Below are 24,428 nucleotides of genomic sequence, written 5' to 3' on the forward strand. Positions count from 1 at the left end.
CAATATAACTTCTTCCTACGAGTCCTTTATAACAAAGTTGAGAAAAAATATGTGAGGCACCCAAACAATATAAACAAATACTAAGCAGCGTCTTATAGTAGGAAGGAAAAACCAGTGTTGTGAAAAGCGTAAATCGGTTCTAAGCGGCAGGAGGACCTTCTACCGCTTAAGCGGTAAAGCGGACGCTTAAGCGGAATTTTAAGCGGGTCAATAAGCGGATTAATTAAATAAAATTAAATATTTAATTATAATATTAATATATTTAAAAATAATATTATGTTGTGTTAAGAATATGCATTTTTAATATTTTTGATAAAATATATTTTTTTAATTCTATAATGTAATTATAGTTATATTATTAAAAAATTAATATTTTAAAATTATTTTTTAAAAAGAAATTAGCAAGTCAACATCATTTTGACCGCTTAATTACCGATTAATCCGCTTAACGACCGCTTAATCCGCTTAATTGTCCGCTTAATTTTCAAAAACGCTTAATCCCCGGCTTAGTACAAAATCGAAGCGCTTTAGGGTCGATTCCGCTTAGGCGGCCGCTTAATCAGCCGCTTAATGCGCTTTTTAGAACACTGGGAAAAACTACTAACAATTTAATCCAAAGTCAATGAGTATGAACCCAAACCCCATTTTGCACCTTCTCACAAAATCACAATTCACACATATATATAAAGAAACCACACATATATATATAGAAAAACAACAATCAGGATAAACCCCTAAATCACAGTTACTTATACTTGGAGAAGAATACAGAAACCCTAATTCAAAGATACAAAGCAAATACAGAGAACCCAATTAGCCAAGAACAATCAACAATCCGAGATAAATCCGGAGAAGACCAATGAAGCTAGAGACTCTATCTCGTGGCAGAACCCAACAAACAAATCTAGAGAAACAGAATAGAAAACCCAACCAGCGAATCCAATCCAGTGGAACAAACAACCCAATGAAATTGAATGGAACCCAATAGATTTGAGCACCGACGAAATCGTTTGTATAGTAGCGGTGAATAGCGAAATCGAGTTTAAGGAAGAAAGTGTGTAACTGTTCGTTCGTAATTGTTCGTAACTGTTCGTATTCAGATGTGCAGAGAGGTTTGTGACTTGTGATTGAGAATTGGGATTATTAATCTTATGTAAATATAATATAATATATATAATATAATTAATAAACTTTGTACATCGGATAATATAATGCCGTAGCAAGAGATATATCCTATAGTGTCGGTCAAAAAGACCTAACACAAAAGAATGGACTATTGCGGCGGCAACATAAAACTCCGACGCATAAAAGAACTCTGAGCGTCGGTCAAACAGATACCCGACGCTTAAAGTATAGTCATAATACACTTAAGCGTCGCCTATTTGGTCGGCCGACGCAGAAAGTAAGTATAGGCTACAGTTTTTAAAAACACCGACACCTAAAGGGCGATGCAAAAAGACTTTTCTGTACTAGTGCCTACAAAAAAAATATCATAATGGATAATTTATTTAGCAAGTAAAGATAATTAGCGTTATAAGAATAACCAAGTAAATGTTCTAGTATTTATAGAGCTCTCTCAAGAAGTAAAATATTTTTGTCATACTTGATTGTACGCCTGGTGCAAATTATGAGCAGCAAAATAATGTCTCCGTTATTAAGATCCGTGGATATGCTACTAGTAGTCTATTTAAAGTAAAAGATTTTTTTATTGAGGTTTTGGAAGCGAATGACAAATCAAGTCAATGAGTTTTTGAAGAATAAAAAACACACAATTATTACTATTGATCTTGATCTTGGTCTTAATAATATCAGAAGACAAGTGTCTCATAAATCTCTCTGTATAGGTGTATGAAAATATACCTTTTTGGGATATCATTGATGATTATATAAATTATCATTATACAATGTAATTGGAATATACAATGTTGAATACTCCCTCTCTTTTTTTAATATTTGACGCTTTGACTTTTGGCACACATCTTTAGGTAAGTTGACCCGATAGTAAAATTTATTATTTTTGATTGATTTTTTTTGTGAATTAAAATTTTGATTATATATTTTTATTCAGAAAAAGAAAATTTGAAAAATAATATTTTGAACTACTCGGTCAAAGCACCTAAAAGTACGTGCCCAAAGTCAAAGTGTCAAATATTAAAAAAAGGATGGAGTATATGACATTTTAAAGTTCCCTAGTTCATAAAATTTTAATTTAACTGAAAAGATCTTCTCAAGCATCTCTTTCTCTCTCTCCATCTCTCTTCTCAAGCATCTTTCTGTAATCTATACACATACATCTATTTATCATTATTATATAATCAAAAAGATGACTCAGGAATGCGATAAACAACCAAAAACTTCATGATCAAAGAAAGTGTGAGGCTAGTGGTCAGAACTCTCTTTACGTTCCCCAACAAAACTCGGAATTTAGTCTAGATCTGGGATTCAATTCGTCAGAACTTGGGGTGTGGTGACTATATGATTATTGATGTCTAAACATATTTTTCTTTAGCTTTTTATTTCTTATGAATGTTTGTTGTGTGTATTTACGCCACAATTGAGGTACGTTGTCTCAAACTTTTGAAGATTTACTATTATATTATTTTTGTTGGGTTATGTGTTTATAAGTGTTAGATATAGATGTGAATATCGATAGTCTTGAATTCATGTAACTGCTACTTGTTATTTTTTCCGGATCATTCTGTTATTTTATTGCATTTTTCTTGGTTAAAATTTTAAGTTTCTTGTGCACTGTTTACATCTTAAGATCATTGTTTGATTTGATTATGATTTGATTATGGCCGTCCCTCATCGGTTGTCATCTCTTGTTGTTTTTTTATATCAAAGTTTGTCCAAATGAGATTGAGTGAATAATCTCTTAGTCAAGTGTTGATCATTCATTTGTCATCAATCATAAGTTCCATTTTTTCTTAAGTTGAAAATCATTTTTGATCTTGAAATTTCAAATTAGATTTCATTACACTCTTTTGGAGATTGAAACAACTTTGTTCAAATTTTAATTGCTACATTTAAATTCATTAAGTTTGTTTGATCATAATAAATTCATATTATGGTGAGATATTATATTTCGTAGTGATTGGCTCATTTAAATTGAATTGATTTGATTGATGTCATAAATGGTGTTTCTTGAGTTAAATGTTATTTGTGCTTGATTGAGGTGGATTTGTACCATTAATGGGTGGCCATAAATGATGGCGTATATTTGGGCTTATAAGAAGCAATTTACTAATTTTGATTACTTTAGTGTCTAACCAAAGATCCTTCTTTGGTTGAGACTTTATTTTATTGTTTATATTAGGAAAGATATATACACACACTTCTAGAAATAATTTATTTTTGGATATAATATCCTTTATAATTTTTGTAATGTATATAATTTTTTATATATGAACTTATGTTTTTCTTATTTCGTGTGTTTTTTGCAGGATCATTGGTAGAGATTTATATGGGTTTTTTCCTCTCAGACATTAAGGTATTATTATCTAAACATGTCTTTCGGTTAGATGATAATCTTTTTTGAATGAATGAAATCCCTTGAAGCGGTTATTGTATCTCGAGATACAACTCATCTACGAGTATGTAGAACCTGACAAAAAAAAAAGTTCCCTAGTTCAAGTCCTCCATGTCCTCCATGGTTGCACACACGGTATTTCCTAAAAGAAAGCAAAAGATGTTCAATTATTAAGACATTATTATTACAACCTCAAAATAAGAAAATATTAAAAGTCATTTGTTCCTACTTGTTTCAAATGAATTAAAATGCTTGGTTTTGGTGTGTTACGAATTAGACATGTCACATCTAAGTATGATGCTACAATTACGAGGATTGTGCAACAAATACCACAATCTTCTGCTGAATTGCTAAGCCGCAGCAAGCATATGCAAGGCCTTCTCTTCTTTCCATAACTGTCACCGCAACCGATGCCCAAGACGTGATGTGTACAAGGCAGAAAAACCACCGAAACATATTCTTTCTCGCAATTAGGGCATATTCGATCATTGCAATCCCCCTCCTCCTTATCGAGCCTAGAAAATATTCTCGCAACTAATTCTATTTCCGTCTCTATTTGCTCACTATTAGCCATTTGTAAATTCTTCGTGTGAGGATTGAGGTGACTAGCTTTTGATAACATTTTAAGTCAAGAAATCCCTAGCTCAAGTCTCTGTACATCATCCTTGTGTCGTTGAAAGCCTGTCTCTATTTTTAAGTTCAAGGCCTTGTGCTCTGTTTCATTAGTAAGTTCATTTTTTCTCATTAGGCACCATTCTTTAGGGTTGTAAAATGATTCCGGTGATCCCGGGTACCCCTCTACTTGAGTACCCCAATCATATTATTTTTAGCTTGTCCAGATTTAGGTCCGGGGTCGTTTTATTCGGATATAAACCGATCCCGAGTATTTGAGATTCGAATCTGAACCGAATATGATCCAGTATCATATTTTTCATTTTTTAACCGGGTAGTTTATGATCCATCGAATATGATCCGGATATGATCCACTAACATTAAATATCATTATTATTTCAGTTATTCAAATAATTATCATTTAGTCTAAGTAAACATAATATTATAAAATATAATAATTTTAAATTAAAACTTATAGTTATATGTTGGTACATATCATTTATTAAATATATATGAAGATAATAAGCATGATCACATCAAATAAATTACATTTTATGAAGACATAAACTTAAATAAGATATTCAAATTTTATAAAATGATGACTATTTACTTACAAATGTGATGGATTTAAAATATAATATGTATATGATCGAATACGAATATAAACCGTGGATCATATTCGGGTATTCGGGTAGGATTATATTATGAACAATTATATGAGACCGAATCTGAGCGGGTATAGGTGTACTCGGATCCGGGATCATATATTATACAGGCTTAATTTTTCTGCCAGATTTGGATCATTTTCAAAACGGATATGAGACATGTATCATATTTTCGAGTCGAATATGAGCCGAGACACCGGATAGTCCGTATCGATTTACACCCCTACCTTTCTTGCTCCAATTGTACTAATATCGCTAATTCTTCGTCCTTCTAGCCTCTTTCCACTTTGCCTGTCATTTCCAGAGCATGAAAGACTAATACTTTTTACTTCACTATATAGAAGCACTCTACACCATTACTGAGTTTTTGCGGTTTGAGTTTCAAGTATCAGCGAAATGTGCGATAACTCTCTTGTTGACAATCCAAATTTTCGCTAGAGACTATCCAAATACCACTTTAATTCAATAGGTGATAGAATATTCTTATTTGTATCATAATTAAAACATTTCTAAGGTCACAAATCTTTATTTTGCTTTATTTTTCAATCCTACAAGGCATTATCTTGATGAGCTTTTTGTGTGGATGTCTTTATTGTGGCTGGTGAATTGTGAATAGAGATTTACCCCAGTAATTAATGATATTTAGATGTTATTAATTACACGTCCTATTATAAAACTTGACAAAGTACAAACCTATGAAAGAAAAACAAACAATCTTACATCGTCAAAGTGACTTAATCTTACATTGTCAAAGTGACTTGGTCATGTTAATGCAGTGACATGCTTTGTTCAACACCTCTTTGTATGTAATAAGAAGGGAAAATAGATTTTTTTACCACCCAATTTATTATTTATTTAGAAACCTACCACTGAACTATAATTTTTTTTCTTTTTTGTCACTGATGTTGGGTTTGGATTTTTTTTTCTGTCACTAACGTTAGGTTCGGATTTGATTATTAACACTATGTTATTCTTTTTAGAGTTAATTACATTTAGCACCCCTTTGATTTCAGCATTTGCACATTGCACCTAATAGTTTTAGAATAAACACTATGGAGCCCTTTACTTTTAACCCGTAGACACTTTGCACCTTTTCTGTTATCTTAAAGGACGAGAGTACGGAATTTTTTACTCAGAAAGGAAATCTCAAAATTAACTTATGGAACTATATTTATAAAAAGTGGGAACCTTAAAATACGTGACAAGTAGTGGTAAAGAACTATAAAGTCAAGTGATACTATATTTTTGTGGAGTCTTAAAATAATTCATAAAACTAAATTTTTTAGGTTCTTAAAATGTCTGTTAAACTCTCGTACTTGAAGGTAAACTAGCTAAGGGACATATAGATGACTGTATATAATGTTATAGACACATATTATATCACCATAATATTGCAGACTACCACTATGTTTTTATAATGCTAAAAAAATAACATTTATACTATCTATCTACTATAATAAGCCAACATGGGTATAATTTGTAGTCGTACAAGATTTTGGTTTGGTCATGTTGGTTTGGTGATTCACTTTATAACTAAAAGTCTGCTACATGTAGAGTTCTCATAATCTTACATGTTTAAGGCTAGTATTGTTAATAATCAAATCAAAACATAACGTTAGTGACAAAAAAAAAATATTAAAATTTATTTAAGGAAAATAAGCCCAACATTAAATTTTATTTAGAAAAAATAAAATCAAAAAAATTGAAATTTTTTGGAGTCTCAAGATGCGTGTCCAACTCTCGTTCTCCAAGGTAAACTACCTAGGACACTACATAAAGATATAGACACATATCTGATCGTCATTATATTGCAGACTAACACTATTTTAAAAATACTAAAAAATAACATAGTGTTAATAATCAAATCCGAACCTAACGTTAGTGACAAAAAAAAGTCCGAACCTAACACTAGTGACAAAAAAGAAAAAAATTATAGTTCAGTGGTAGGTTTCTAAACAAATAATAAGTTGGGTCGTAAAAAATTCTATTTTCCCTAATAAGAATGAAAAAAGGAAAGTAATGAACTAGCACAAACTCCAAAAAGAGCCTTCAAAAAATTTATCATGAACAATATATATATGTCATAATAATGATTTGGATCAAGTGGGAAATACCGAGAGTGAAAAATTAAAATTTGCTCCTACATAAGTTAGTGACAACATCACTTCTATAAGAGGAATCAAGTAGCAAATGTTACTGGTACTTATTTAGATATTTATGATCCAAAAGTTTTTGATAGCGATAACCCAAAATCAAGATATTTATCGATATTAAATAATTCATATAAAAGAGATCTTTCAATATATAATAAATTAAAGACCTCGAGATAAATTTTCTAGATATTGGAAGACTAGTTATTTTACACGTAAATTGACCTAGAATGAAAAATGTGATAGATGATCATTAGTGTACTCAAAGAATTTTGATAAGATATTTTTATTTTTATTTCATGTTATTCAAAAAATATTAAGAGGAATTAGATTAATCTGTTTCAGAAAAAAGAGATGAGGAAATAGATTTATAAAATCAAAGACTTAATGATCAAATATATACCAGTGATTGACTTAAAGAACATAACTAGAAAAAAGTAATAATTAACAAAGATGTTTATGAACAAATTAAAATGAAAAACACTGCAAAATATATATCATATATAAGTAGATAATTTACTTAGCAAAATACTTAGTTAAATACATTTGAATTTTCATTAAAGAAATGATGGGGTTATAACTTATAAGGATAACCAAGTAAGTGTTCTAGTATTACTTGGTATTACTTGAGCTCTAAAGAAGCAAAATATATTTATGTCATGCTTGATTGTACTCCGGTGCAAGTCATGAGGAGCAAATGTCTGGGTTATTAAGATTAATGGATATGCTACCGGTAGTTAAGATAAAGTAAAAGAATTTTTTTATTGAGGTTTTTGAAGTGGATGATAAATAAAGTCAATGAGGTTTTTGAAGAATTAAAACACACTTATTACTATTGAACTTGATCTTAAATCTTAATAGTATTAGAAGACAAGTGTACCATAATGGATATATGAAAACATACATTTTTGGGATATATATCATAGATGATTATATAAAAGGTATTTTTAGACACATATTAACAACTACTTTTAATTTAGGTATGGAAGAATTGTATTGGTGGAGATTTTTGTGCATGGGGCATCGTTATTAATGACATTGTAGCCAATAGAAATCCAACACCTGCCTAAAAAGTGGTTGTTGTGTTCGCCAATGGGCAAACACTAGAAAATCCGTTATATAAATTGTCATTATATGGTGGATCAAATAAAGAATCAATGTGACTAATTTAAATTCCAATAAACGACCTTGAATATGACACTGAATAATTCACATTTTCAAGTTCTCTGTTCAAGTCCATGATGGCTGCGCATAGAGTATTTCTCAAAAGAAATAATTAAATAAATGTTCAAATAGATGTTCTATTACTAAGGCATTATTATTAATCCTCAAAATAAGAACATAGTAAAAGTCACTAATTCCTACTTGTTTCAAATGAATTAAAATGCTTGGTTTTGGTTTGTTACCAATTAGATGTGTCTGGTCTGAGTATGATGCCACAATTACAGGGATTCTATCGCAAACACCCAAATCTTCTGCTGGATTGCTAAGCCGCAGAAAGGACATGCAAGCCTTCTTTTCTTTCGGTAACTCACGGCAAGTGATGCACAAGACTTGATGCGTACAAGGCAGACAAACCACTGAAACATCATCTTTCTCACAATTATATAAGGCAATTTCGATCGCTACAATACTCCTCCTTGTTACCTAATCTTGAAAATATTCTTGCAATTAATTCTCCTTCAGTCTCTAGTTTCTTAGTATTACCTATTTGTAAATTCTTCGAGTGAAGATTGAGCTGACTACCTTGTGAATACACTTTAACTCAAGAAAGCTGCAGTTCAAGCCTCTGCACGTCATCCTTTTGTGAACGCCGAAAGTCTGTCTCTATATTTAAGTGCAAGACCTTGTGCTCTCGTTTATTAGTAACTTCAGTTTTGTGCTCTCTTTTATTAGTAACTTCAGTTTTTTTGAGTAGCCGCCTTTTTTGCTCTAACTGCACCAATGCTGAATCTACATCCTTCTCAGCCTCTTTACACTTTGCCTACCATTTTGAGAACGTGAAAGACTGATATTCTTAAAAAAAAAACTACTCAGTTCTTTAATCATAATAGAGAAACGAATTCCACAAGGGTCAAGAAATTAATATTTTGGGATCAACGAGTTTCTTGAAAAATATGAAGTTGTTATGCCCAAAATTCAACATGAACTTCACTCATGGGCTAGGCCCATATAAAAGATGAAGACATGGACATATTCAAGATTGGGCTGACCCACATGGCAGGTCGTGCCCACATGGCAGGTCGCTCTCTCATGCCAGGCGGCGCCCACATGCCAGGCGACGCCCACACGCCAGGCCAAGCCACGTCCACATATCTGACCTCAACCAGAAGGACCTCCATAGGGGCGCACCCTGATTGGAGGGAAAAGACACATCTCAGCTTTATAAGGAAATGATTTATATGAAGACCGACTTCATGGGCCAAACCCATGAAAGAAGACTAGGATGGGTTGACAGCTTCAAGATTGATTCAGGCTCCAAGTGACCACGCCATGAAGAGTGGGTGTGCCAAGTTGTTCGAGACACCATTACTTGCGAAGAGGATCAATGTTTGAAGGGTAGAAAGGGACATATTGTGCTTGGAGGGACGCCCTTAGGTGTATATGGGCTCTACTGTTAACTTGTCGAAGACTCTACCTTGTAGTCTGAGGAGTTGCCCTCCTTGGTAGATAGAGAATGAAGATTAGGGGAGGCCTTGCTCTGTAGTCTGGCGAGTTGTCATTGTCGGGGAGCTTGTGGAACCTTCTCGAAGACACGCCCTCGAAGGCTCTATCTCAGTAGTCTGGCAGGTTGTCCATGTCGGGGAGTAGAGAAGCGTCCTTGCATTTGGGGTAAGCTTTGGGTGCTCGAGAGTCTACAAGGCCCAAGTCTAGGCCTCATCGTATTGGGCCTCTTTTAGGATGAAGACATCGGAAGGGGAAGCCTAATCCAATTAGGTTTCTTAGGAGAAAAAACTACGTACCGGTTTGATCCCCTATAAATAGGGGTACGTAGGCACATCGTAGGCATGGGTAATTCTTGGGAACAAGAGGCCGGTGAATGGACCCCTAGTTTTCTTAGCGATCTTGAACCCTATGCCTACGATCTCAGCCACATCCAAATACACCACCACCACTCTCCACGGCGAGTTTCAGGGAGCGGCCACCGTCACAGATCTTGATTCCGGTTACAACCTCTAATTTTGTTAATAACCAAATTCCTCCGTTAACAGAAGTCATACACAAATAGCACGAACTAATGTAATTATACAACTAATGCATGTATTGCTTTATAAACAAATTGTCAAGTGATTACCTCATGTGCTAGGATACTTGAGTGAGATAAAAATTACATGCTTGAAAGAAATCAAAAAAATGCAAACAAAAAGTATCCATATATATACCACTTGACTTATCAATATATAAGTGATAGAACATTCTTATTTATACCATACTTGAACATATCTAAGTTCACAAATCTTTATTTTGCTTTATTTTTCAATCCTACAAGGCATTATCTTGATAAGCTTCTTATGTGGATATTTTTATTGTGACTAATGAAATTTGAAGAGAGAAATATGCCAGTAATGATATTTACATATTAATTACATGTCCTATCATGAATTTGATAAAGTACAAAGTCATGAAACAAACAAATAGTCTTAGGTTGTTAAAATAACTAGGTCTTGTTAATGCATACACATGTCTTGTTCAACACCTCCTATAAAATTATCTTGATATGTAAGAAGAATGGAAAAAGGAAAGCAATTAACTAGCCGAATCTGAAAAAGGAGCTTTCAAGAAATTTATCACCAATAATATGTCATAATAATGATTTGAATGGAGATGCAAATATTGAGAGTGAAAAATGAAAATATTCTCCTACTAATATTAGTGACAATACTTTTATAAAAGGAAATCAAGAAACAAGTCTAAATAATGCTTGTTTAGATTATTATGATACAAAAATTTGGGATAGTTTTTACCCAAAATCAAGATATTACTCCCTCTGTTTCTTTAAACTTTGCTTGTCTGAAATGTCGGGACTGTTCATAAAATGAGACAAATGATTAATTTATGTAAAATCTATAAGACCAAATATAGTCATGAGTGATTTTGTTGGATTCGTTTATTTTAATACAGTAAAGATTTTATATTTAATATTAATATGAAATTAAAGATATTAACGATAAAAAGTGTGTGTCGGCAAACGTGTCCAAGGCAAACCGGAAAAGTAATAAGAGACCGAGGGAGTATTGATAATAATGATCCAAAAGAGATTTTTCAATAGTTAAAGACCTAAGGATAAATTTTCTAGATATTATAAGACTAGTTATTTTACAAATAATTTGTCTCATGATAAAAAATGTGATTGATGATAATTAGTATACTCAAAGGATTTTGATAAGATATTTTTATTTGTATTTCATGTTATTCAATAAATATTAAGAAAAAGGAAATATATTAATAAATTAAAGACTTAATGATTGGATATATACTAATGCTAAATATTATAGTGGATAATTTATTAGCAACATACTTAGTTAAAAATATACATATTGAATTTTCATGAAAGAAATGATTACGGTTATGAGGATGACCACGTAAATGTCATAGTATTAATTGAGCTCTAAATATACAAAATATTTTTGTTATATTTGAGTGTACCGGTGGTGCAAGTTATGAGCACTAATAATATCTTCGTGGATGGTTATAATACTAGTAGTCTAGTTAAAGGAAAAGGAGAAGAATTTTTTATTGAGGTTTTGGAAGGGATGACAATCAAACAAAAACAATGAGTTTTCAAGAAGTAAAACACACATTTATTACTATTGATCTTGATCTTAATAATATTAGAAGACAAGTGTATTGTAATAGATCTTTGTGTGCGCTTATATGAAAAATTGAAAACATACATTTTTGGGATATAATTGATGATTTTATAAATTCTCATATGGTGAATCTCTAATAAAGAATCAATGTAACTGATATTAATTGGAATATACAACATTGAAAATATGACATTTTCAAGTAATTCTATGGTTCAAGTCGTGGCTGCCCACACGGTATTTCCTAAAAGAAAGAAAAAGATATTCAGAGGGGACCCCAACCCAAAGGCGCTAGACAGACTAACGGCAAGCGTAGGGATGACAAAATAATTCGATCTGACGGATATCCGATCCGAAATCCTAAATTTTGGATATACCGAACCCGATTTTTTGGATTTGGATTTGGATATGGATTTAATTTTCAAACCCGAAAATTTTTGGATTTGGATATTAGGTATACCGATCCAAAACCTAATCCGAAATCCGAAACCCAGTCCAAACCCGAAACACGAAAACACCTGAATATATAATATATATAACTTAATATATTACATATTATATATATATAAGGGGATGGTTCAATGAGTAACTCGTTTGTTCGGGTAACTTGGTAACTTTTGATCCCAGCCATACAACTCAGCATGCACACTCCACTATAAGTACAACAGTAATACCTAGACACCTAGGCAAACACGTAGTCCATATGTTCTGTATTTTCGAAACTCTCAACATATAACTGTAATACCTACCTACTCACGCGTGTAAACACGTAGTCCATATATTTTTAAAACTTTTAACATATTTTAGTACAAACATAAAACATAAACAATGTTATTTTACTCAATGAACACACAACAAAAACTTAAATATATAACAAATATAATACAGAACATGTGAGAAAATATAAAATAAAATATTTAAACAAGTGAAAATACAGTACAAGCTAAAAATAAAAAAACAAACAATTCCATATTTATATATATGAAAACAAATAAAATACTAAATATGTGAAAAAATACAGTACAAAAATACAAGACACTGTATTTTATATAACAAAATGTATAACATAAAAAATATTATAAATTAAAGAACAAACATATTAAGAAATGTATAATATAAAAATATAGGACATTATATTTGTTGTATTCTGTATTTTCATTATTCTTTCAGTTTTTTATTTTTTAACTAGTAATATGAACAATATTTATTTGATATGTGTCCGCATAACTTGTAGTACATATTACTAAAATAAATCAAATCTACATTAAAATGGTACGCATTTATTTTTATTTTTTATATTTGAAAAACTTATATCCTGTATTTTATATAATTTAAATTCTTTATTTACAAAATAATCTTTAAAAAATAGAGAAAAATATGTTATGTATTTAATACTTATAACTAATTTAAAACATAAATAGATAAAATAAATCAAAGAACAAAGATGTCAATAAGATTTAGAGTAAAAAAATACAGGACATTGTATTTCTGTAATAAGTATTTTTTTATTCTTTACTTTTTATTTTTATTGGCACGTGTCTAAAGTTACCATTTTATGGGTTCCTCGGGGAGAAGGCCTAATATAATATATATATATATATATATATATATATATATATATATATATATATATATATATATATATATATGTATATTATGGGTCCTGGTCCCTGACAACCAGTTGTCAGGGATAGGTTATTTAACACACACTCCCAGGACCGTCGGATTTATATTTCAAGGCCTCAGATTAAAACTTCGTTTTTGTAAGTATCCTCTATAATATTCGGCGGATAGGGAAAGTTCCTATCCGCGGAAATTTCCCGCGCATAAGAACTTTCCCTATCCGTGGAATATTATAGCGGATACTTAAAAACGAAGTTTTAATCCAGAGCATTGAAATACAGATATGATGGTAATGGAGCTGTGTCTTAGATAAAGCCTCCCTGACAATCAGTTGTCAGGGACCAAAACCCATATATTATTGTATAATTTTTAGAACATATATTTATTGTTAACCTCAAAATTGAATTCTAATTAAATCATATAAAATTAAATTATAGCATAATTCAAGAGGTTAATATGGTGGATAAACATTTTCTAATTGGGTTGATTAATAATATATTAATTATACATAAACCATATTGATATTGTGATATAATTATTGAAGTTGAAATGTTAAAATTCATATCTTATAGTGCTCCATGTCGCGGGTACAATTTCAAGTGAAATATTTACAATTATAAATATATTCAGATTTCGGGTTTCAGATTTCGGGTTTCGGATATTCAATCCAAAAAAAATTCGGCTTTCGGATAAACCCGAATCCGATCCGAAATCTATTGGATCAGGTTCGGGTCGGGTTCGGGTATGGATAAAAATTTCAGGTTTGGATATGGATTTTGCCATACCTGACCCGATCCGAACCGATGGCCATCCCTAGGCAAGCGAGATAAAAAAAAGCAGCTAGCCCTATATGTAAAACCTTGCCCCCTGTAGAAAGTCTTTCTCCAATGAGAATTATTAAGACATTATTATTATTACATCCTCAAAACAAGAAAATAGTAAATGTCGCTAATTCCTGCTGGTTTCAACTTTCAAATGAACTAAAATGCTTGGTTTTGGTTTGTTACCAATTAGACATGTCACAACTGAGTATGATGCCGCAATTACGAGGATTCTGCAGCAAACACCCGAATCTTCTGCTGAATTGCTAAGCCACAGCAAGGACATGCAGGCCTTCTCCCCTTTCCGTAACTGTCACTGCAACTGATGCACAAGACTTGATGTGTACACGGCATGAAAACCACTGAAACATCTTCTTTCTCACAATTAAAGCATTTTCGGTCGCTACAATAGTCCTCCTCGTTATCTAGCCTAGAAAATATTCTTGCAATAAATTCTCCTTCAGTCTCTAATTTCTCAGTATTAGCCATTTGTAACTTCTTTGAGTGAAGATTGAGCTGACTAGCTTGTGATAACACTTTAAGTCGAGAAAGCTCCAGTTCAAGCCTCTGCATGTCATCCTTCTGACGCAGAAAGTCTGTCTCTATCTTTGAGTGCAAGGCCTTGTGCTCTCTTTCATTAGTAATTTTAGTTTTTTTCAGTAGGCGCCTTTCTTCCTCTAACTGCACCAATGCTGATTCTTTATCCTTCTGAGCCTCTTTCCACTTTTCCTATCATTTCCAGAACATGAAAGACTTATATTCTTAAAAAAAACTAATCAGTTCTTTAATCTTATATAATAGAGAAATGAATTCCACGAGGGTCAAGAAATTAATATTTTGGGGTCAGTGTGTTTCTTGAAAAACATGAAGTTGGACTGCACAGTAGCACGAACTAATATTGTAATTGTACAACTAATGCATGTATTGCTTTCTAAACAAGTTGTCAAGTTAGTACCACATTTACTAGGATACTTGAGTGAGATAAAAAGTACATGATCGAAAGAAGAATAAAAAAAAATGCAAAGGAAAAGTTAAATTCTGGATGAACAAAGAGGGAAGGAAGGGTTCAACAATAACTACAAGGCCGACCTTTTTAATAAACGCCAAGGCAAACAAACACAACATAAACAAACAATTCACATGGTAACGACAATTGCAATATAATTAATGACAGATTAAAACAGTATAAATACTAAAGAGATCATTTCAAGTGAAGCTACTAATATGGTAATATATTTTAACAAGCTAAGGAAAAATTGAACTGGAAAATTAAGAAAAAAAATACTAGAACCAACCTCACTCATTGATATGGCATATATCTCTGTATATTATTCACCTTTATTAACTAACAGAATATAAATCACAAACGAAGTCATTCATGTTGCTATAGCAATCTATTACCTAACCATGATGGTAATAAGTTAGTTTACTTGGAAAAAATAAATAAATGAGCATGTGACGAAGTACAATGTGAATATTTAGGAGTAAATTACCAAAAAGAATCTCTAGATACAAACAAGATGCACGTATATTAACAAAGAGAGAGTGGAGTGTACCTGAGCGACTTCCTGAGCTGCTTCTACCTGCTCCAACTGTGTTTCCGACTGTAAAATTTGTTGTTCAGCATCTACAATGTCGGCATGCAATTTAGTTTTCTTTTTAGCCTGAGCCACGAGTCTTTTCAAGCACTTCTTCTGCTTCTCTTGAGATGCTGCACAGGCCCTTAATGACTCCGATGCACTAAGTTCTGAAGCTTTGAACTCTGCATTCATTTCTTCACATTCCAATTCTAATTGCCCAAGAGCTGCAGATGTACATCTCATTTGGTCAAGTAACTTTCTCTGATCATTCTCTATATCTGACATCTTACAATTCATGGAATTGATCCTCATCATAATAGAGTCTACAAGTGTTTGTTTCCCCTTCTTTTCCTCTCTTTCAACTCTCAACCTTTCAAGCTCTCTTTCTTTACAACATATGGTTCTTTCAGCCTGCTTTGCCTTCTCCTCTGCCCAGGCCCTCCGCTCCTTAACTTGTCCCTCAAGATCCTTAACTTGTTGAAGCAAATCTGTGATCATCTCAACTCTTTGATCCAGTGGCACATACTCAATTTTCTCATCAAGGTTCAAATCACAAATTTTGTCCATCATTGAACTGCCCGCGTTTTCCTTTTTAGCATCTGGTTGCTGCTCAATTTGCTCTACTACAGCTTCTGTTTCACTTACAGATCCAGTTGACGAATTCGCACTTAAAAAAAAAGCATTTCCACAACCACTAGCTTCAGTGTGTAAGTTTATAAAGTCTGCCATGGATCCCCCAGAAAATGCCACAGCATTCTGATTTAAAAAATCCTTCACTGAAGGATCAAGATTCAGATCATTTAATAAGAGATAAAGCATAGCATCCCCTTTGCTCATATGCGGCTTTGATTTTTGCAACATAACAATCAAAGCAGCAAGAGAAAGGTCAATTAATTGCGTCATATTATCAAAAACAGGCCTATCCCCATCACGCTTCCCAGTATCCAAAAACCTCACAGTATTATCCAATATGTTAGATAAAACATCCTTTTCCCCATAACAATGTCCATTACTTAGCAGGGCTTTAAACGCAACAGATGCCTGAAAGCCCATCTCACAAAGCCTACATAACGCCTCCCTATACAAAAATTTGAGATTGGACAACAATACCCCTTCTAACTCTTCCTCCTTACAATACAAACGCCAATCATTCTCATCAGTAGAATTTTGGATATCAACAACTCCCTCACTCCCCACCTGCTCATTAGTACCGAATTCAGAATCACGATCGTTATGATCAGAAGATTCCACATATCGAGAGCTTCGATTTGCACGTTTGTGCTTGCCCCTTGCAGTTGAACCCATTAAATAACAAAGTACAATTCAAGCCTACAAAACAAATGTTAACAGCATTATGATCAATTAATTGAAGAGTTAATTTAGCCTCTTACAATAAAAAAACATTAAATATTAATGTACAATAGCAAGCATGGAACAGAACACTTCTGAAAATGATATACTAATCACATATAAACAAGCATAGAACAGAACAAATTTTAGATAAATGAAGTGTTCATATATATAAACTGAAGATTGATGAATGAAAACACATATAAGCAATGGAAAAAAAAAGATATATACAAGATCTTACAGAATTGTGGGAAGGAGGAGTAGCCCTGTGGTCTATGAGTGTGTGACTTTGAGATGAAGAACGATATAGAATTGGGAAAGATGAAATGCTGAGAATTTGTGGGTATATATGAAAGTCGAGGAATGATGGATTGGGGGCCATTATTAACTTATTAAGACTTGTTGTCAGAATGTTAAAACAACCTAGTTTGGTTGTGGGCCAACCAAAGTAGGATGGACCGAGTTTGGGTAACTCATATTGAAAATTTAAATACATATTTTGTTAAATAAAATTTAAAAATATATTTGTTTAGGAAAATTTGGGTCAAGTGGTTAATAATAAAAGTTTACAATACCGCAACTAACCTATAGTTACAGAATTTTAGGATTTTCCGAGAAAAAAGAAGTAAATCATAATTTTTTTCCTAAAAATATAGTATAATTATATATGCAATTTTAATTATAATTCTTGCAAGCAGAAAAATTAATCAACTGTTTTTAATAAAGTTACAACCACTTATGTATAATTTTTAACGTATTAATTTCCGAAAATATATTTGAAAACATGGATATTCTTATAATCTTCTAAAAATATTTTTGGACGATTATTCATTTTAACTTCGCATGGGCTTTATGGATATTTTGTAATTTTCTTTTAGGTATACCGGACCATTACTCATTTTAAATTCACACAATAATTACGTGGGTATTTGTCCCACAAGAAAATCTTGACTTCTTTGTGAAAATTTCCTACTCCTCCTTCTCATGAGTGTTTAGAGATAAAGCAGTTTGAAAATTTTTTCGATTGCAATTTTGAGTATATAATAATTAAGTTAATTACCTAACTAATATAACTTTTTGTGTCTTCCACATTTTACTTCCCAATTTTGTTTACATAATATATTTTTTGTTGCCAAATTTTTATACAAAAATTATTATTTAATTTACATAATTAATTTTAGTTGGAAATTTACGGGCCGGTATAAGAGGAGTTAGAATCCCCCGTTTATGATTAACACCAATGAGCATGTAATCAAAAAGCATACATACAAACACTTGAGTTTAATAGATCACAAACAAACAAGACAAAAATGAATATTATGTAAAAAGTCAAGAATAGAGTACTTACAAAAATTTGAGAAATATACAAGCTTTAATTTCATAGTTTCTTTTTCTTCTCAAACATTTTAATCCCTTATAAGTCTTAACTTACTTCCAATTCTACTACACTTCTTTATTTCTAAACAAGAAGAAATAATTTTAAAATTATCTAAATGGCCCCTAACACTACAGAAAACAGGTCAAAACCGACAAAATGGTCGGTTATGAATATTATCGGTCGGTTATACGGCTAAAACCGACCGCTGACCATGGTCGGTTAAACCCTGGCTGGTTATTTAAATTGGTCGTGTTTAACACTTATAATAGACCGTGGTGGTTGTCGGTTATATGCTTTTGTATTCTCAAAAATATGGTCCCACATTATGACACCTGTCACCACGTGGAAACAGGTGTCACACCACGTCAGAAACAAACAGTAAAACGGACCACAGACTGTGGTCGGTTATGTCCCTTTTATTCTCAATTGACCAGATATAAAATTGACTGTGGTCAAACCTTCACACACGGTCGGTTATGTGCGGTCGGTTATGACATGGTCGAGTTTAGCCCAGTACGGTTTCCTTATTTGTATAATCGACCGTCTGTAAAGAAGACTGTCAGTGTTCTGGAATTGTGTATAACATATGTGGTCGGTTTTATATGAATGCGGTCGGTTTTCTTGTAATAATATGGTAAAAAAAGGTCGATTATGAGTACCATCGGTCGGTTTAGGCGCGTTTTTTAACTTTTTGTGAAATTTTAGGAGCAAAATACAATCGGTCGGTTTTATCCCCCAATCGGTCAGTTTTAGTGACCACTAAATTGAAAAAGGGGTCAAATTATATATTTTATTAAATAAAAACTATAATTTTTAATATTTTAATATTGAAAATATTAAAATCATATTATATATTAATAGCTAATATTATTTAACAATATTTTAATATCAAATTAAAAATTATATTACTATATTAGCTATTTAGTAACTGATATATTTACTATAATATTCATAAACTCTATAATTAGTCACATTTAAAGTAATATAATATTTTAATTTTAATATTTTATCACATATACTTTGATTAAGAAATCTATATAAAAGGATTAATCGGATTTCAAAAATTCAATCGGTGGCCGACCTTGCAGGGATTAATTGGGGTTTAATCGGTTAAATCGGGGATTTTATGATATATATAAGTTATAAAAAAAATACTTGCAATCATCGCAATAATCTTAATTTTTATGCACGTGATATTTGTAATAATCGTAGAAACTGAACATCAGTAGCGTAAAGTTCACCGGAGAGATTCATAAGAGCCTGATGTAGATCCTCAGTCAAAGGATTTATTTTCCCGTCAATACAAAACTTGCTCGGATCTCTTCCACATGATCTCTCGGAGTAGACATTACTAACAACAACTACTACAATGTGTTAAATCTTGTGCGATATTACTAATAAAGACCATAAACCATAAATGTATGTATCAGCCTAGAGAGATGCAGAGATGATGAAGACGGAAGAGATAGCTAGCAAAAAAGAAAAGTAGAGTGAGAAGTGATGAAAGCATTGTAGACGGTACGCGTAGGAAAGAAAATATAATGAAATTTTAAATCGTAGAATTTATAATTTTAATTTTAAATTTTCACAACGTTAGGGGTGACTGTCTATATTTATATTCTTAATATATTTTATATAAAATATTATAAATAAAATATTATAAATATATATATTCAAATATATTTGTTCATATTATATATATATATATATATATATATATATAATATTCTTAATATATGAAATTTCAAACCCTTTGACTGACTTTTACTTAAAACCGACACAACATCTCTTTCTTTTATCAACGGTTCTACTAATTGATATGTTTCCACAAATAATTGAAATTCAATTCATTTATCGATATCTTCAATTTTTGGAAACTTATAAAGTTCTTCCGTCAAGCCTTGATCCATGAACCTACAAAATTCTTCAAATTGTATCTGATTAAATCCAGGTATTGTAGACATTCTCTCATTTCCATCTCGGAGCATTTTCCGTTTCCTATTTATAAAATTAAAAAAATCCCACTATTCACTCACTATTCATGGAATCATATAGATGATCTAGAAAGGATAAGTCAAACCCTGCAACGGTCGGTTATGATACGGTCGGGTTTAGCCCAGTACGCTATTTGGTTTCAATCAAACCGACCGTTTTTGTAAGGAGACGGTCGATTTTCTGGAGTGGCACATTATTAAAGCGGTCGGTTTTATTTGAATGTGGTCGGTTTTATAATAATAATATGGTAAAAAACGGTCAGTTATGAGGACAAGCGGTCGGTTTTATTAAACTATTGTAAATCATAACCAATACATAACCAAATTACCATTCTTGTACCAAACCAATTACCAATACATAACCAAATTACCAAGCAGCCTAAACAACATTGTATATCATTACACAAATTTATACATCATTGAAAGTCATCAAAACCGTCATCATCTTCATCATCATCAATATCTCCACTTTCTTCTTCTTCCTCTTCTTCATTGTGCTCAACATCATCATCTTGATTTTCATCATCTCGCAATTCGTCTTCTTCATCATCATCTTCTTGATTTTCATGCCGAATAAATGGTATTTGTCCATATTGTGCAAAATCGTGAAAATGAGTTAACGGCATTAGATCTATCTTCTTGAAAACCGTCCTCTATATCATTTTGCACAATAATTGATTCATCAATCGGACGACTTTTAGATTTGACCACCGTATATATATATTTTGCTTCGTGGATCCAATACACTAGGAGCATAATATACTTGAGAGGCTTGACTAGCTAAAATAAAAACTTCGTTAGATTTCAATCTTGAAGTCACAAACAAAGTCATTCATGTTGCTATAGCAATCTATTACCTAACCATGACTAAATAAGTTAGTTTACTTGGAAAAACATAATAAATGAGCATGTGATGAAGTACGATGTGAATATTTAGGAGTTAATTACCAAAAAGAATCTCTAGATACAAACAAGATGCACGTATATTAACAAAGAGAGCGTGGAGTGTACCTGAGCGACTTGCACGTTTGTGCTTGCCCCTTGCAGTTGAACCCATTAAATAACAAAGTACAATTTAAGCCTACAAACAAATGTTAATAGCATTACGATCAATTAATTGATGATTTAATTTAGCCTCTTACAATTAAAAACATTATATATTAATGTACAATAGCAAGCATGGAACAGAACACTTCTGAATGATATACTAATTACACATAAACAAGCATAGAACAGAAGTACATAACAAATGTTTTATAAAGTACTAATTACACATAAACAAGCATAGAACAGAAGTACATAACAAATGTTTTATAAAGTGTTCATATATATAAACTGATGATTGATGAATGAAAACAAATAAAAGCAATGGAAAAAAAAAGATATATAAAAGATCTTACAGATCAATTGTGGGAAGAAGGAGTAGCCATGTGGTCTAGGAGTGTGGTCTAGCTATGAGAACGATAGAACTGGGAAAGATGTAAATGCTCAAAATTTGTGGGTATATATGAGCGACTTTATCGAGGAATGATGGATTGGGGGGCCATTATTACCTTATTAAGACTTGTTGTCATAATGTTAGAACAACCTAGTTTGGTCGTGTAAGCCATACTGAAAATTTAAATACATATCTTTTTAAATAAAATTTAAATACATATTTGATTAGGAAAATTTGGGTCAAATGTTTAATAAGAAAAGTTTACAATGCCGCAACTAACCTATACTTACAGAATTTTAGGATTTTCCGAAAAAGAAGTAAATTATAATTTTTTTCTAAAAATATAGTATAATTATATATGCAATTTTAATTATAAATATTACAAGCAGAAAATTAATCAATTGTTTTTAACAAAATTACAACCACTTATGTATAATTTTTAACGTATTAATTTCTAAAATATATTTGGAAACATGTATATTTTTATAATTTTCTCTAAATATTTTAGGACGATTGTTCATTTTAACTTCGCACGGGTTTTATGGATATTTTTGTAATTTCCTTTTTAAGTATACAGGACCATTACTCATTTTAACTTCACACTATAATTACGTGGGTATTTGTCCCACAAGAAAATCTTGAATTTTTTCTGAAAATTTCCTACTCCTCATGAGTGTTTAGAGATAAAGGAGTTTAAACATTTTTTTCGATTGCAATTTTGAGTATATAATAATTAAGTTAATCATCTAACTAATATAACTTTTTGTGTCTTCCACTTTTTACTTCCCAATTTTGTTTACATAATAATTTTTGTTGGCAAATTTTCTCACAAAAATTATTATTTTACATAATTAATTTTAGTTGAAAATTGACCGGGTCCGGGTTTATGATTAACACCAATGAGAATGTAATCAAAAATCATACATGCAAACACTTCAGTTTAATAGATCACAAACAAGACAAAAATGAATATTATAAAATGTCAAGAATAGAGTACTTATAAAAATTTGAGAAATACAAGAGCTTTAATTTCATAGTTTGTATTTCTTTCTCAAACATTTTAATCACTTATAAGTCTTAACTCGCTTGTAATTCTATTACACTTGTTTATTTCTAAACAAGAAGCAGTTATTTTAAATATATCTAAATGGCCCATAATTATTACACATAGAAGGTAGTACCACACTAGCATTTGTACTCCTTTGTTCCACAGATCTTTCTATGAGCTTTGAGGAACAACACAGCATACCTCTTGTGACACCTGATGCAACCGAATTTCTTCTCACCATGTTTGCGAGCAAAATGCTTCTTGATTCCAGTCAGATCTCCAAGAGCCCTTGCTGGATCATGGTGGGCACAACCGATTTCGGGGCAGACGTAAACCTTCTTCTGCACCTCCTGATCTGTCCTTTTCTTGAGCTTCCAGGGCATATTGTGCCCTCTCCTGTGCAGCTGCAAGTTCTGTTCCCTGGGGAAACCCTTGTCGCACAGCTCACATATAAGACGATTTTTCGCAGTAAAATATTCTGGAGAGAGTGCAACAACCACCGCATCAGGATCTGTCATTTACAAACATATCACATAATTAATAACAAATAAACAGATCAAACAATCAAAAACCAAAAACATATATATAAGATCATCTTACTTGGATTTCCTGGACGGTTTCGGTTCCTTCTCGGAGAAGCAGCATCTGCAGTCCCAAAAGCAGCCACATCAGCACTAGCTCCTTCTCCTGATGAATGCTGAAGTAGAGGAGTCTGCTGATTCTCGAACCCCAGTTCTCCACGACCAGGCATAGATGCAGATGATGAGGAATTGGGCCTAGTTTTATCAATGGAAGGAGGGGAAATATGATGTGTGTCTTTCATGGAGGAAGTGAATTAGGTCGAGGAGGAAAAGGATGAATGCTACATTTTTTGAGATTTGGGTGAAGATATTGTTTGGCCTGAATGAGTTTTTGTGTGTCTGACTAATGGCATGAAGGGGTCATTATATATACAAAAAAGTCATAAATGCATTAGGCCAGATATCATAAAAAAAAAAAATCTCAAACGGTTACTATTGTGGTAATAAATGAGATAATATTGTATTTTATATTATAAAACATCTTTGTACATAAACTTTGACTATTACTTTTGTAATTATATGTAAGAAATTATATACATATCGAATATATAATCAAATCTATTAAATTAATCCTAGATATTATCAAATCACCCATTCAAATCATCGGTTGAGATATCTTATTATTCATTTTGAAACTCCTACATATAATATCTTAAACATATTAAAAGATATCTATTGAATGCACCAGATTTTAGTTTGTGCTTGATAAGTTTTGTCCACTTGTGTATACATTATTTTTCATTAATATTTTACTAAACTTTACGAGCTATTTCCAACCATGAGAAACCCTTAGCTAAAAGTTCATTTCTCATGCCTGATATAAAAATTATAGCCAAGTCCTTAAAAAAACG

At 31.9% G+C, this 24,428-nt stretch overlaps 2 protein-coding genes across 2 annotated transcripts; both read right to left on the reverse strand.

Annotated features, from left to right (window-relative positions):
- Positions 1-14,430: 14,430 nt before the first annotated feature.
- On the reverse strand, positions 14,431-17,093 carry LOC108207347 (MND1-interacting protein 1-like). Its single transcript, XM_017377801.2, has 2 exons — positions 15,765-17,093; positions 14,431-14,937 (listed from the first exon to the last, which is right to left on the reverse strand). The coding sequence occupies exons 1-2, from the start codon at positions 17,091-17,093 to the stop codon at positions 14,431-14,433; spliced, it is 1,836 nt and encodes a 611-aa protein (XP_017233290.2).
- Positions 17,094-23,133: 6,040 nt separating this feature from the next.
- Positions 23,134-23,747, reverse strand: LOC108207348 (protein indeterminate-domain 6, chloroplastic-like). The gene is made up of 2 exons (XM_064086827.1): positions 23,597-23,747; positions 23,134-23,507 (listed from the first exon to the last, which is right to left on the reverse strand). Exons 1-2 carry the CDS (start codon positions 23,745-23,747, stop codon positions 23,134-23,136), a joined length of 525 nt encoding a protein of 174 aa, XP_063942897.1.
- Between the last annotated feature and the right edge of the window lie 681 nt (positions 23,748-24,428).

The sequence above is a fragment of the Daucus carota genome, chromosome 2 (genome assembly GCF_001625215.2).
Source record: "Daucus carota subsp. sativus chromosome 2, DH1 v3.0, whole genome shotgun sequence".
Taxonomy (NCBI): domain Eukaryota; kingdom Viridiplantae; phylum Streptophyta; class Magnoliopsida; order Apiales; family Apiaceae; genus Daucus; species Daucus carota.